General features: G+C 39.4%; 1 protein-coding gene across 1 annotated transcript in view; it reads right to left on the minus strand.

Annotated features, from left to right (window-relative positions):
- Window positions 1-15,976, minus strand: part of necab2 (N-terminal EF-hand calcium binding protein 2) — a 53,123-nt gene extending 37,147 nt beyond the window's left edge. The window contains exons 1-2 of the mRNA XM_061283884.1: window positions 15,650-15,976; window positions 13,473-13,497 (exon numbers count right to left, since the gene is read on the minus strand). Of these exons, the coding sequence (XP_061139868.1) occupies window positions 13,473-13,497; window positions 15,650-15,976 (352 nt within the window). The remainder of the gene's footprint in view (window positions 1-13,472; window positions 13,498-15,649) is intronic.
- Window positions 15,977-16,767: the final 791 nt, after the last annotated feature.

A 16,767-nucleotide genomic window follows, 5' to 3' on the forward strand; every position in this document is an offset into this window, starting at 1 on the left:
TATAGCTGTGGCAAATTAAATATTGATCTTACAGCATGTGCACATGTGAACACTCCCATTAGTCCCATCTCATGTCAACAATGAAAGCATCCCGAGACCACCACCGCCAGCTAAGGGAGTGGGCTCATGCACTTAGAAAACTGCTGTGAAGAAAGAATTGTACACAAACCATCTCACTCACGGCTGTGTGTCGGCAAGTGGGATGATGATAATAAAAGCATTCATTGAATATATTGCCCATAATTCAAATTCTACCAGCTGTGCCAGTATTTAAACTCCAGACAGACTTTCTGCCACCAAATTGTCATTCCCCGTGAATATCTTCACGGACACCCTAGCGACGTCAGAACATCTTTAAGGTTCTAACAAAGCTCGAATAAAATTCCACCTCACACTTCCTTCTTCTCCTGATCCTTAGGAACTATATGGAGGCTGTCAAATTCAATCGGACGGTCTGCTAAAGTGCACAGAACGTGGCTTTCACACAAGGCATTATTTGGGTGAAGCATGGCATCAGCTCTCCCGAACAGAATGGATAGTTTTCGGTTCCGCCTGGGCTCAGCTATTTATTCAGACTTGACGGCCGTAACTATGTCCAACCTCGCACTCTATGGCGCAGCATTGAGAACCAAGGCACTGGTGTTTAATTCAGCAGTGACCCAATTTACTGTTAGCAGCCAGCAAGCCCAGGAGAACCTACTTAAGAATTCACTAGTAAAACAGCGGAAGCAGAGCAGCAGTAAAGGCGGTAAAGGCAGACTACCCATTTGCTGTATTAGTACCGTACTCCCAAATTCCGCAGGACAAACCGATCGACAGCACCTTAAATCCTCGCTCGTCTGGGTCACTCAATGCATCTGCTGTTCTTCAATTGAGATTTCAGTTATGTAATGAGAAAGGTAATGAAAAGCTTGTGTAACACTGATGTGGTTGTTGCTCCGCATTACATTTAAAACCAAATTCATCTCCCACAGCTGGTAAAAAAAGTATCAGCAAACTGATACAAAACTACAATTAAATAAACACCATTGTGGGAAATGAAATGATGTTTTTGGTGTTTGGGAGTGTGATATGCTGTAAAATGGCATGTTCCCATGACAGTTTACTATCAATTTGAGTAGAATCAGACAGCTGCTGTGAAAGGGGGCCTTTTTTTTTTTTTTTTTTAAATTGCCTGTCGGCGTATACTTTAACTAAAGCAATTTTTTAAACAAATGCTGCAAAATGTGTGGCAATTTATTGTCACCGTATGTTGTGGGTTGGCTGTGAAACAAAGAGGAATTATGAATACAATCCATTCTGGGCGTCTGGTCCAGGAACGCTTCGAGCTGACCTTAGAAAACTTTACAATCAATCACAAAGCACAAAACCAAGCAACAGTTGCTGAAAGGGTATTTGTATATTGGCTTACTGATATGTTGCATATTGCTAGGGCTTGGCGATAATTCCATATCAGTATGTATCTCAATAAAGACGTGGTCAACAAAATAATAAAATATGTTTGATAAAATATTCAATATAAAAAGGTAATCAGGAAAAAAAAATCCCAACCATGTATATTCCTTGAAAATAAGTTTTCCTACCAGATATTTTGATTGTTTCTTTTCTTACCAGCAAAAAAACATCAAATAAAATATAACAGAACTTTTGCCCATCAAATAAAAAACAACAACAACTCAAAATGATGAAACAAAATGATGTCCAATATGGCCCTTTAGATTTCATGAAGACAACTTTAAGGGCACTATAATGCAGAATACCTTCTTATTTTATTCATGGACCATGAATGAAAAGGCCCTCAAAGTGTAATTGAAGGCCTCTTCCTTCAAATATGGAAATACAAACTACCTACATCACTGACAAAAAAAGCAAGCAAGCAAAGTAATGCAATAGCTATCACACTTTGCTGTAATTAACTAGAGATTTCTTTGCGTCTTTATTTAGCGAGCGTTATTTCGATTTCTGGGGTAAGTCTTTTTTTTCCTGTGGAAAAGTATAAGGAAAGTATAAGGAAGCACATATGTATCGTCCCTGCCGTCACGTCATCTTCTTCATTCATCTTCTTCATTCTTATCATTTCCTCATTACAATTCTTGTCGCAGAGGGTTAAAACATACCTTTTTTTTTTTTTTTTTTTAGTTTAGTTCTGATCTTGCACCCCCCAAAAAAAGTCTTCTCTTTCCCTCATGCTGTTTAAGCATTAGATTTGGGGCTCTGCATGATGGGTTGTCATAGCAACAGGATGAATGGGGAACTGACCCTGCTTTCAAAACGAGGACACCGCCATATTTCTCCTGCTGTACTAGTAAAACACATGCATGTACGCGCACACACGCAGACACTAATTCATTTTCTTGTCTGTCTTTATTCCACCAAGTCCAAATCCAACTTAAACCTACCGTATCTCTGCCTCTCTGTGTTCAAATGATAAATGGTCACTGATGTAAATGTCACTGATCTGTCAGTTTTTTTTTTTCCTCCAATCAATCACCACATCCTGCCAGGAACACGCATACCAAAAAACATTTTTGCATCTCACTCAGCATCTGCTCAAGCATCATTCTCAATGAGCTTGTTGTGCTTCTCCATATTCATAGAGGCAGACTGGTTAGGTACCGAGACACCGAAACATGCTGTAGCTTATTTGGGCTTCAAAGCTTCTACAAGTTCATGATAGTTGTACAACTGTTATAGTTGAATCACCATGGTTAAGCGTGAGGTTATGATGTTGCACAATTTAGGATTGGACCAAATATTCGTGTGTGGAATTTAGTAATACCAAAAATTGAAAAGATGTGGATGAAAATTGATGAGGCAAAAGAATGAAAGCGCTGCATGCATTTATGGGAGGAGCGGGCTGTTTAATACATGTGACAATAATCTCCCATCCGCCCATCTGTCTTCATCATATTTCTGGGCTGTGGTCTATGTTGGTAAGATGAAAAAGCCGTATCTTTCAATATCTTCCAAACACATGTGGGAAAATGTTGTTTCAAATATAGCAGGGCAGTAGAAGTGCTGTCATAATAGTGACCAACTTAAGTCTTGTTTGAAGTTATTTGTGTTCTCAGGCTGTAACAGAAATTTTGCAAAAAGTAAAGTGCGATAACTAACTTATGTACTGCGCATGTATTCGTAATTGTAATAAACATAAATTGAAACATGCTTGAAGACTAAAAATAAACTTAACAAAAAGGAAGAACATCTGATTAAATTACAGCACACATAATATAGCGGGCTACATTTTTTAATTACTCTTGTAAGGATAATTTTCCAAACCGCACACTCAGCATGATTTCCCTATTGTACCTCTGTAATTTTCAATCAAGTGATTACTATGATTACTACTATTTGAAAACTATGTCCACTCTGTGAAAGCACAATATCTTGATACAGTGCCCTAAATGTCATCTGTGATGTCCTCTTGTCTTGATTTTAACATTCACTGGATGAATCATGTCAGAACATAGTCAGGGAAATGTCAAGCATGTCAACTCTTTGAATTGACATTTTAACTTCTGCACCTGTCCAGAAGCAAGACCAATGAGTCAGAAAGGTACAAGGAGGGAGTGTGCTCCATTTTAAATATTCAGGATTTTGCGCATTTTATATTCAACACAGAGCAGGGAATTACTTTTAATGTTAATGCGAAACTGCATTGTGAAGAGGTTTTTGTCTGAAGGTCTGTGTCTTCTATAACTCTCTTGAAGGCCACAATGGTAGGGCTGATCGTTTTTGCCTAAAAATACCAACACGCTTGATTTCAACCATGATCAAAGTAAAACCTAATAAATTAAAGTTGAACTGGAACCGAAATACAATTATTCTTTGTGATTATATCTCATCAGCTCAGTGAAAGACAATTTCCTGTGTGTAAACAACTTGCGTCGGTCTGTCTTTGGAAAAGAAGAGATGATCGAGAAGATCTATTTTGTTGCACAACGGAAACTAGAATACCATGAGATGTGAACATCATCAATCCATTTTAACATAATAATGTTATTAGAGGAGTGCGGCAGCAATGTTGAGCAGCAGATTTATTGAGAGGAGATGGTGTGTCTTATGCTACAGGCTCATGAGGAACTTTGTGTACGTGTGTTTTGGGGGGGGTTGAGTGATGGGGTTTTACCCCGCTGATGATTCCCACTCTCTGATGGGAGATAATTGTGTGTGTGTTTTTTTTTTTTTTAGAGCGGACTAAAAGCAGATATATTTCAACGCCTTCCTTCACTGCACATCCAACTATCTGAAACCAACTGGCAGCCTCTATTGCTCCCTTAAGGGGGGACTCATTTGCACAAATGGCTTTATGGTTCCTGTTAACAGCCAGATATACTACTTCACCCGCCAATAATTGACTGCCATTGCCCACAACGGTGCTTTTTAATGCAGCGTGTTGGTGTTTAATGGCAGATAATAGAATGTCAGTTTGTGAAACCAGATCAGTTTAGCATGTCGGCTCCACCTTGTTGTTGTTAACATGGTGTCATGGGCGACACTGCAGCTTAATGAACTTGCAGTGGAAGATTTCCAATCTGTACAACTAGACAGGCTGATTTTATGTGACTACTTTTATGGCCTCTGTTAGCTGTTATATGGCTTGACCATTTTGTGCAATGTGTCATTTCCGAGTAGGTGACTAAATCAGTCTTTGCGGCAAATAGTACCTGGCACAGAGCGAAAAAAAACAAAAAAAACAAATACAGCCTTAGACCAGCATGGTTTTGTTGAGTTTCAGTGCCAAGAGCAAAACAACAGCAGCAGCAAAACAAAACTACTAAGACTCAAACAGCGGAACCTCTGACCCACAGGCACCTTGTAGGACCAGCATGTTGTCAGACTCTTATTTAATGGATGTTATGTAGTTTATCCGATGGCCGCCGTAGCTTGACGTCATCAGCCAGCGCAGCTAGCGAATGAAAAATCAGAGTGATTCACAATTTACATACTGCCATTGATGGCCCATTCATTTTCAAATCATATCTGCAAAGCACGATGACTCTTAACGCTTCACAATTCTATTGTAAATGTTGCTTTTTATTGCTTTTGGTTCCTGATTGTATTTTGAAGGTGCTTTTTATTTCATATAACCATGACACTGAATGGTCTGACCAACAATGACTTCTCAGCTATCTTATAAGCCTTCTGTGGAGGGAAAATTGTGTTTCTTAAAAAAAGTGGTTTCAAAAGTGCGCTGCCTGACTTCTGTTGAAAAGAAATTCTGTTCACGGTGATTGAGTAGAACATACTTTGCACATTGTAAATGGTTTAATTGGCATCTTTAATTTTGTCTTATACTGTATTAATGTTACTTTCGTAATGTGTTACGCCCACCGTTGGCCAGTTTAGCTGTCACCTACCACGGCTTTGAGTGCGAGGTGGAGTAATTTGTCATTTGTCTCAAATATAGGCAACAGAAAACAACAGCAACATAAATGCAAAAACATCTCAAAGGCAAAATGAAAAACAACAGACAAAGTCTTTAATCGACAGCTTAATGAAGAGGTGAGGTTTCCTATTCTCTGTGACTTATTTCTTCCTTTAATGTTAAGTGCAATCCACCTTGCCATATTAAAAGTTAGGGTTCCCTTTATGAGGTTCTTATAAACTATTTCCATGTGTCCTCTCATTAGGACTGGCTGTACTGTTTTTTTTCTTTTTTTCATAAATAAGAAGCTCCTTAATTTTCATTACGTTGATCTCTAAGGAGCTCACATCAGTTTTGGAGGGAAGATACAGTACACGCGCTCTATAAACCCTCTCCTGCTGAGTGCCTCTTTTTTAATAAAGCAACCACGGCAATATCGTCTGCATACTTAAATGGACTAACATGTTCCTGGTTTAAGTGGAATTTATTAAAGTATCAGTAAAAAGGTGATAAATTGAAATAAATAAATTAAATATTGTCCCTTGTGCAGCACCTGTGATAAGCACTGAGAACGGAATGAGAGGAAACCAAACTACCAAGTGAAAACCAATTGTAAGCATGGATGATACATAAAAAAAAATCCACACAGAAAGGTCAGAGCCAAGATTAGTATCCAGAACATTTGACAGGGAGCCACCAAGGTGGGAATAAGTCACATATGTGCAAGTCACACAAATGGTAAGGCTCAAGTGAAAACCATTATCAGAGAGCTCCAGGTACGTGTCGCCTGTCGTTTGAGCAGAGATTTCAGATATTGCGTGTGGGCGTTTAGGCTTGTGAGGATATTTGACGTTTGATTTTAACCGTCGTTTATAGCCAGACACACCAGCTAATTATTTTGTAGATGGGAGCACAGCATCAGGTCTTTGAGCATGCGGTCTCATCCAATCGCATCCCTCCACTTTTTTTTTTTTTTACCAAGCTTTGGAGACTTACCTCACTTTATTTCCCTAGATTGGAAATTACATTTAAAAGGGACGCATTGTGACATTTTGACTCTTTTTTTACTTATACTAGTAGTAGTTTACATTTGTTTTGCTTTGCTTGGCCAAGGGCAACAATAAGGACAGTAACATTTCGACACGACTTCGATGTGTGTGGACCCCTTCGGCTACCCAACAACATCCTGACCTAAATTAATGTAACAAATGACTCCTTCGGCTGCCTAAAAACATGCCTTTAGACCCCCCACAAAAAAAACCCAAGACTTTCTATACAACGCGCTTTCGGGGGTCAACGTGATTCCCAAATTCTGGACCCCAAAGTCCACGCAAAATTGAGATTTAGGTGTATGTAGTAGGCTAAAATGTACTCTATATCTTTTTCATAGGCATCCTAAAGGCAACCATAACGTCTATTTTTCCTATTCCACCATTTTCCAGTTTAAAAAAAAAAACTGTTTTTTTTCATCCAAAACACAGTGACCTTGATTATGTTTTAATACTCTCAGGTATTCTCTTGGCACAGTTAATAATGCCTTCAGCGACAATTATGAGAATGAATGGGGCCATACCAAACCTTTGCCATCGGAAAAGCGGTAATAATGATACATGGCATGTTTACTTACCCTCCTAAGGCAGCAATTGGTGAAAAAGTACTATTCTGACAAGTTGCTCTCCAGCGCCTGTTAAACTTTGACGCTTTAATGTTTTTCTGATCGTTTTAAGTTGACCAATTAACAGCAGGGCGTTGATTGTATGTGTGTGCTCAAACTAAATTGCAGCTAGTTATTAAGCGGCAATCAAAATTCTCAATGTCACCCGAGTCATTTGTCATTTTGTCAGTGTGATCAGACGAGATGCATAAAACATTTTGTTCATGCATATTCTTTCTCAGGGTCATAAAGAACTTGGAGTAATTCTGGCATAATAAGATGGATCATAGATAACACATGATAACCACAAACACAGACGAGGAAGAGTGAAGCCAACACATTTGCAAACCACTGCATGATTGGACAATTCAAAGCAACAATTGATTTTCAACCTGCTGGAAATGCTACAACAAATTATGCTGTGCCTGTGACAGATGTTCAACTGTGCGCCAGCTGAGAGAATATGACAACAGCATCTGATTCTGCCAGAAATATCCCATCACCTGTGATCCTGGAATTGAGAAGTAGGTAGCTCCAGGAGGAAAATGCAACATGAAATGAGAATGTGGATAAGATTAAAATTATTTACTAAAACAGACTCTGGTTGTTTAGTGACAGTCACATGGGTTTCACAAACACACACACAAAGCCATAGTACACAGTACTAAGCTAGTTTCTGTTTGAAGTACTGCTGTCCTGCAAACTCATTGCACTATAGCTGGTCAAATTTCCACTCATTTAAACAAATTAAACATTGTTACAGCAGACCCCTGATTGGCTGTGATCTCACTCAAAGTCATCAACTTTTATTTAAGTTTAGAAACGATCAAGTGTAAATAATGTAGGGCAGAATGTCCTCACAAGAAATCCTGCCACCGTACTGGGACAAGATTAATATGTTAAATATGAATTCAGGAAATGATCCCCATTTATCATCCAACAATCCATCAAAATTTTCGAAACACAACCTAACTTTGTCTTCATTTTGTTTCAGCACATTCAGCCGCGTTTTGACCGGATAAAACTGTGAGGCTCTGACCCAAAACTAATTACCTGGGTTAAGCAGGGGTTATCTTTGTTGCTATGGAAACAGTATGTCAGAATGACACTTGGGGCAGGGGGGGGGTGTTGTAACCAGGGGCAACAGAGTAGTGTCTAGTGTGGGTTATTTTACGCTCATCTGAATAGAAGTAAATGGTGCTACGCATGAAAAGCAAATCCGGGAGAACTCCTCTACTCCTAATTCTTCAAGTTTAACACTTAGTAAATTTGTGGAGTGGAAAATATATAAATAAAAGAAATGTCACTCTTGAGTGTGAGACAGCTAAATATTTATTACACAGACAAATTCAGACACACCCAGCAAAGCTAATGATGGCATGTAAATGTCATGTGTAAAGTCCCCCCCCCCCCCCCCCGGTGCTTTCATCTCATAACAGAAGATCCCCACGCTTCTAAAAATACACACTGCAGGTGTGCAGAGCTAACCAGAATACACACATTCTCCAATGAGTGGAGGAAGCCGACCGTTAACTCATTAGGAAAAAGGAGGTACAGAATTGACAGCTGCAGCTAGATTCTGTTCTGAGACGGGAAACAAAAAGTGAGCTGCCTCTGATCATCAAGGACTACCAATCAAGCAACGGAGCTTTGCTCACCATGGCAACTCTGCTGCTTGTGACACTGACACGCCTCACTTTTCAAGCACTGACATAGATACTTCATCTCCTTCAGTGAATGATTTTGGAACAACATGGACACTTCTAGAGCTGCCCGCCTGGTTAAACGAAACGATCAAGGCAGGGAGAATAGGCTTAGTCAGGGACCAAGAATCCAATAGTCGCTCTGAAATATCGAAAACCACCTCTGCAGCCATCCAGCAACCAGGTACGGTATGTCAGACGAAAGCCACTCCTGAGTCAAATGCATGTGGTTGGAGTTTGCTTAGAGGCATCGGAAAAGCTTCCAGACCATAAGAGACAAAGATCTCTATTACGATGAGACATAGATTGAACTCTTTGATGACAATGCCAGGCACTGCTCATCATCTGGCCAATACTGTTGGCACTCTGAAGTCGCATATTGGGGATTTTTTTTTTTTTCTTCAGTGGCAGAATTGACGAATCTCTCGCGATTGTCAGGTTTGAAGGATGGAAGAAGGCAGCAATGTACATGTTGGATGAGAACCTGCTCCAGTGCTCTTGACACCAGACTGCAGTGAAAAAGGTCATTCAAATTTAATTAATTTGAACATCTATATTGGTTGCACACAAATAAAATGTGGTATTCAAAATGTCATTTTTGAGAAGAAGGGATTGTTGAAATAAAAATCATTATAATCATGTGTAACTGATGTACAAGTCCAAATTAATTAATTTTAAAGGATTGAATCAACATACTTACAGTGTATTAGGACAATCACCTTTTCACACAGGGCCATGATGTAAGTTTGGGTTATTTTCTTTCTTAGGAATTTTGTGTTTACTTGTGTGATGGATTGGACAAATATTGTTTTGATGATGGGAAACATTTAAGTGTGTCAAAAAAAAAAAAAACAATCAAGAAAGATTAAAATAATTTTTCACACCACTGTAGTATGCTGAGATGCTTCTACACCTTAGTGAATCCAAGGTATAAATCCACCAAGAGTTTGAAATAGTTTCTTTCATACCCTACAAAGGGACATACTGGGCCCCAAATCAGCCAACCTATGACTAAACATTTTTGGACAGTGACATACAACATTATTATGGAGTGTATTGCATTTACAACTATGCAAGCAAGAGCGATTAATTACACTCGTACACACAATTCATTGGACTACATGTTTTTCCCCCAATGGCTTACAGTGTTTTTTATGAATGGTTTAACTCGAAGAGTGATTCTTGTGGCACAACTTCAAGAACTATTAATATCAATCGCAAAACCTAACTGTTTGGTTGTTACTGTCATTCGCGAGTGGTTTTCCAATAGATATGAATAGAAATTTTTTTGTTTAGAATTCATTTATCCATTCAGAAAAAAAACTATAATTAGGTACAACACTAATTGTGTTGCTGCCGCACCAGGAAACAACTCCACTCTACTGTTTGCTGTCAGCTGCAAAGCTGTGTTTCTGTCCAGTCTTGACAGCAAAGATAAACAAGCCTCCCGAAAACCTGTCTGCTCACTGTCATTATGCCAAACATAATCATGATGATTAGCAGACGGTGGATGAGTCACAGGACACAGAAGGGCAAAGAATTAAAAACCCATCCGCTGATTGAAAGTCTGAAAATAATCAACTTTATTGTAGACGACATCAAAATATATCAGAAGGTCAAGGTCTGCCAATCAGATCCAACTCCATGTAACATACAGCTAGAGAACACTCTCCATTTTGTTTTGCATAAGTCCCATAACTACGTGGAATTTACAAAACATGGCATCAACATTGACTTTCGTTCTAAAAGAAATTATAATAGAAATTAAATACCGTATTTTCCGGACTATAAGGCGCACCTAAAAACCTACAATTTTCTCTAAAGCCTAAATTTAAACTGGCCCGAAGCATTGTTTCATAAAATCAATCATAAATGGCCCGCTGAAGACTATGAATCATGAATCAAAAAGACTATGGATCATTATTTTGTACTTATAAAGTAATTTGTTGCGTCTGAAGTGGAAATAAAAAAGATAAAATGGAGAATGATTTGATTTGGATTACAAATCTGACTTGATGCATTAATGGTGCCCCTTATAGTCCGGTGCGCCTTATATAAGGACAAAGTTTTAAAATGGGCCATTCATTGGAGGTGCGCCTTATAGTCCAGTGCGCCTTATAGTCCGGAAAATACGGTAATAGAATGAATTCATCCTGTATACATGCAACCTATTTTGTACGGTGTGGTAAGTAAACTAGAAAAATGGACAGATGCTTTGTGATTGCTCTCAGTCAGCAGTCATAGAAAACAGTGACCTGTTCAAGTATTTTATTAACCAATCCAACCCCTTTAATCCACCCAAGTGCACCTGCTCAATGCGTGGAAGTACTGCAAGAAGAAACACTAAGATGCTGCTGCCAATTGAATATTTCATCGTTCAGTACTACCGCAACACCGCACTCGTGGCCGACACAACAATGCCTTTAAAGTCGGATTAGTACACACACATACACTGATGTGTTAAGCTTCTCTTACAGACTAGCACAAATAAAAATGCCTACTGAAGCATGGCAGGTGCATTTGCTGAGGACATGGATGCACACTATAGAAAACACACAATTGCGTGCACCTTTACCCATCAGAACTGGAGTACGATTAGCCCATGGTTCGCTGACTGTGAATGTAAAGTCAATCCGTCCAATGAAATGATCATCGTTCCCTTGATTGCCTTGCTCTGCTCATTTTCTTTTGCTGCTGCTGCTGTTGTTGTTGTCGTCAAACCCATGCTTCCACACACAATCCTTTATGATGGTCCCTACAAACACATGCACTTTTCTCTCTTTCCATGTCCCGCTCATTAAAACAGTTCCCCGGTCTTCTCCCAGGAGAGGTAGGTTAAAATTAGCTCCTCTTCAACTTGCACTTGCTGCTTCCTTCCCATTCCTTTCCAGTCTGCTTTCCATACATCAAAGTTTCCTTATAATAACCATCTTCCCTCACAGTACCAACCAAACCCCGAATCGTTTTTCTGCACCAGTAGCAGAATGACTTAAGATGTTCTAGTAAGGACCAATCAAACCACAGCACTCTTGTAAGAGTGCTCCATCTGTGGAATAGATGCTCCAGAGAAGACAAAAGCAGTGGCAAATCCAAGTACCAACTGTGCTATTTTCTTTCTTTCCTTCCAATATGCATTTATTATTTATTTCGCAATTTGTCTATATGTACTTTGTGATTGACAGGCAACCTATTCAGCGTCTACTATGTGTCGTCCCCGAGATCAGCTGGGATGGGCTCCATAAGCAGGATAGAAAATAGATTGATGGGTTTGGATTTCCTGAGTGAGAATCTGTCTGACTTCCTTGTCCTGCTGGCTCTCTCTCCAGGGTCCCGGGTTTGTCATTCAATTGCTCGGCCATGACTGTCATACAGCATAGCAGTATTTTCATCGGCCCATGAGGCAGTTAGGATTAAGACCTGTGAACTTCCAGGGTCATGACCAGGAAAATGAATCCTGGCATTTTTGTGTTTCTGTATCCGAAAACTAAACTTAGTGCTGTCAAGTTTTATAAAGAATCACCATTTTTCTTCTCTTTAGAATTTACCATTGCCATTTGAAGAGATATTGAAATTGGAATGATAAAACCTTATAAGGTAAGAAAGAGAGTGTCATTGCGTTTCAGTGTCATCGATAATGGTGTGGTTCACTTGCCTAACTACTGAAGAGGCAGTGGGGGTGTTCACTCCATTCTATTTATGATATGTGAGTGTTGTGGGACCTGTGATTAACCGCCAGCTTAGATAGCTGTCATCCTTCCACGACCCTCAACAGGATAAGTGTTGTAAATAATCAATGGATATCCTTCAGGAGTGCATTTTATATTTATATGAACACAACTAGATAAGAGTCAAGTGCAAAACGTGAATCAATTTGATCAGGCAATTTGATCAGGTATAGTTAAGTGTTTTAAATCTACTTTCTGTTGTACAATAATATATATATATATATATATATATATATAATTTAATTATTATACATGTATACAAATATATAGTTATATAAATCGTCTAACTATATATATATATATATACATACGTATATACATATATAGTTATAACTAACATAATTGCTCAAAGGTTTCAAGGGTATTATAATCATCAATTAGCCATCTAACACAATTAGCAAACACAATGGGCCATTGGAACCCGAGAGGGATGGTTGCTGGAAATGGGCCTTTACACACCTATGTAGATGTTGCATTAAACACCAGACAGCTAGAATAGTCATTTACCACATTAACAATGTATAGAGAGTATCACAAGATGTTTGCAGCAAGAATAGTCATTTACCACATTAACAATGTATAGAGTGTATTCCTGATTAGTTTAATGTTATTGTCTTTGGAAAATAGCAAATCTGTTTTAAAAATAAGGATTTCTAAGTGTCTAGATAGCTATGAGAGAGAAAGAGAGAGAGAGACAGAGAGAAAGCATATAAAATTGTATAGAGATGAAGATTAGAAATAAAAAATCTCCCTATTACCATAGGCCTAAACATCAATATATTACTGCACGTATATGTGCAATAATCCCCAACCTCCTTCAGCCATCCATTTTAATTACCACACCAAAATATTTTTTGATTTAATAGTTAGTATAAATGGTTAGTATATTCATGTACAACTTGGTTTTGTTGTGTTCTGTGACACAGTTTTCATCCACATGCTTCATTTGTATGTAACTTTACTCTGCTTAAACGACAGAGATGGACAATAAAACGTTTGTAGTGAATTCAACATCTACTCACCATCTTTATCAGCTCTTCTGAAGATCTGCGGACACAAAATGAATGTGAGTCAGTATCAATGAACTCTGTTGTCACTAATTATAATAAATAAAATCTCACTAATTAAGCCTAACTAAACAATTTTTTTGTTGTTTCTGTAGTAGGTGGGGCGCTGGTTTGTTCAGAGGTGCAAGGTTCGATTCAGCTCCAGCCTTCCCGTGTGAAGTTTGCGTGTTCTCCCAGTGCCCACCTACTGCCCAGGGACCGCTGGAATAGGCTCCAGTTCGCCCGCAACCCTTATGAGGATAAAGCTCGGGTATTACCCTGCTTCTTGCCTAAAATCAGTTGGGATAGCTTCCAACACACCCACAACCCTACTGGAAATATGCTGCAGATAATGGATGCATGGATGTTCCCATGCTTATGACATTTTCTTTAGAACTAAGAATACTACAAAGGATCACCTGTTTGATTACTTCTGTATATTGCTGTGTTGGTTTTACAGCACATCTCACAGTAACAGCGGCTGCTTTAATCACAGGCAAAATTCCTACGCTGTCTTTAAAGTATAATTCCATGCAAGTCTCAAAAACACAATGGACTGTCTTGTACGTATTCAAATTCCATCAAATAGACGGTGAATTTGTCATTTGTTTGAAGCCACAAGACTGATGTCTGCTGGTGTGTCTGTAATTAGAGCGGTGCAAGCCAAACAGTCTGACAATTACACCCACAAAAGATAAGCTTCAGTAGTTCTTCACTCATGTTCATACTGTATCCATGTGACGAAGTAGCACTACATATGTCTGCACAATATGTTTGGAGCAGAAACTAAATATAAAGATTAACCAAAGTTATATTACACTACAGTCAAAGTTGAAAGATGGAACTTCACATTTGAGGTGGATTCAGGGGCTGTGCTATGTCATCTGTGAGGAGGCCTAAAAGGGGGACCTGATCGGACTCCCGCGAGCCCATCAAAGCTCAAGCTCAGAATATATACAGAGCTGTCCATAATACATTGCTAAATTACATACAGAATTTTACATTACATAAACATGCCTTTGTTATATTTCAGGTGGATTACTATAACCCACTTTATTTTGGAGTCAGACAGTCCTCCTGCAAGTATCTCCAGTTGGGCCAACATTTTGCTGCTCACTTCCTACCTGCAGTAAGGAGCACATAACTCCAATTCCAGCCTGCAATCAGTGGTTTCTGTACATTTTGTTTTAAGATGATTTGCTTGTCTTTAAATCTTTAAATAGTCTTGCCCTTAGATGGAAAAGGATGACACCCAGTGGCAACCGCCAAAAGGACAAGTTAAAAGGAAAATAATCAAAACACACATTTCGAATATATTTTTGAAACCTTTCACTGATATCCAGGTTGAGGTCCGTGTACTAGTATGTTCTTTGTCCTCACTAGTAGGCTAACTCAGTCCACCAGTAGAGTGGCTAGAGCAGAAAGGGGGGGGGGGGGCATTCCTATGTCTGTGCTTAATTTGAATACTAGTGAGGAGAAAGAGCACACTTGTACATGAACCTTTAAAGCTGCATATAATTTTTTTTTTAAATAAATGCTTGATAGCTTTCCATCCCTTAATTTTTGCACATTTCCATGGCAACTTTGTACAACTAGTGCAATTTTGTCATATTATAGTTTTAAGAGTATGCAGAAAACTGCACACTAGCAGGATGAATGTATATCTAAATGTCAGAGTAGTGGAAGGCAGTACCTAGAGTTGGAGAGAGAGAGAGAGAGGGAGAGAGAGAGAGAGAGAGAGAGAAAGAGAAAGAGAGAGAAAGAGAGAGAAAGAGAAAGAGAGAGAAAGAGAGAGAAAGAGAGAGAAAGAGAGAGAGAGAGAGAGAGAGAGAGAGAGAGAGAGAGAGAGAGAGAGAGAGAGAGAGAGAGAGAGAGAGAGAGAGAGAGAGAGAGAGAGAGAGAGTGCAACCACGCTGTTCTATTAAGGTGCTGAATTGGAAATTAATTGCATACTATGGACCTGAAATTGCATAAACGGAATAAATGCTCAAACGGGGTTCTTTATTGTACCGTTTGCTTCTGGAGATCAATGAAACGATATTTTAAAATCCGTTCCTCTTTTTGCGCCAGTTAAGCGCGCGTAAGTGCGCACAACACACTGGATGTCTTGATCCAGCTGTGCGCAATGGCTTGGTACTATGCAGCCTACTCACATCCAGAATGACGGAGATGCCTCTCCGCGGTTCCGGGGCGAAGAACTGCTCTTGAGCCACTGCCACCTCCTCCTTGCTGGAGGCGTACTCCCGGTTGGAGATGTTCTTGTTGTCGCTCATTTTGGTGACGATCCAGCGGACGAGCCCGTCAATTCCACCGGGCTGGGCGCCGCTGTTTCCGGACTGAGCTGCCGTTTCGGACTCGCTGTCCTGACCGGCTACGGGTTTGGTCTGCTCGCGGCTTTCTTGGGCTCGAAGTTGAGCTTGTTCTTTGTTCAGCAGTTTGTGGACTCCGTCCCTACAGTAGCGCGCTGCCTGCTCGCACATCCTTTTGCTCGGGAGCGTGCATGCTGCGCTCTATGGGGGAGAAGAGCCCCCCCTCTCCGCCTCCTTTCTTGGTTACATCACAACCCCACCCTAAAACACACCCACGCTATACGCCGTATAGTATACGGTATTCACTTTTACGCGTGACGCGTCATCTGACTGCAATTACCAGCTGGGTGCATGCATGCGTTGAAGTTTCGGATGAGCACTTAACACATTTAGTCAGCCCTTGACCCATGATGCGTTTATGCGCCTCTTCTTGTAACTTTTAGAGATGTATATGCACTTAACCACATACAAAACACATTAGAATTACTGTAAACGATATATTTATTTTCAAAAAATGTCATCGTTGCTTATTTGTAATGCTATTAGATTGCAGCAATTTAATCCGATGAATGAAACGATAAATATGATCATTTGTGTTTATAAGGTGCCAGTGGTAAATGATTAGGGATAGCAAGTTATTATCTGCCCAAACACTATCAAAAGCACTTTATTAAAAAACTCAATTGTAAATTTGGTTTCATGAAATTGCATGGATTTCAGTCTTCTGAATTGGTAACGTTTGTTATTTGGCTCCATGGTTTCCAGTATATGAATGTTAGATCTTATTGTCCAATCTGATTTCCGCATTTTTCTGTTGTCATGTAAACTAGTCTGCCCGGGGCATTGAAAATTAATATTGCTGGCCTATATAACTTCAACTATATTCACGATGAGACAGTTCCTTTAACCAACCATTTGTCTGCTGTTTGGTGATACAATGATGACGTCAAGTGTAAAGTGGC

This window comes from Syngnathus typhle, linkage group LG7 (genome assembly GCF_033458585.1).
Source record: "Syngnathus typhle isolate RoL2023-S1 ecotype Sweden linkage group LG7, RoL_Styp_1.0, whole genome shotgun sequence".
Classification (NCBI taxonomy): Eukaryota; Metazoa; Chordata; class Actinopteri; order Syngnathiformes; family Syngnathidae; genus Syngnathus; species Syngnathus typhle.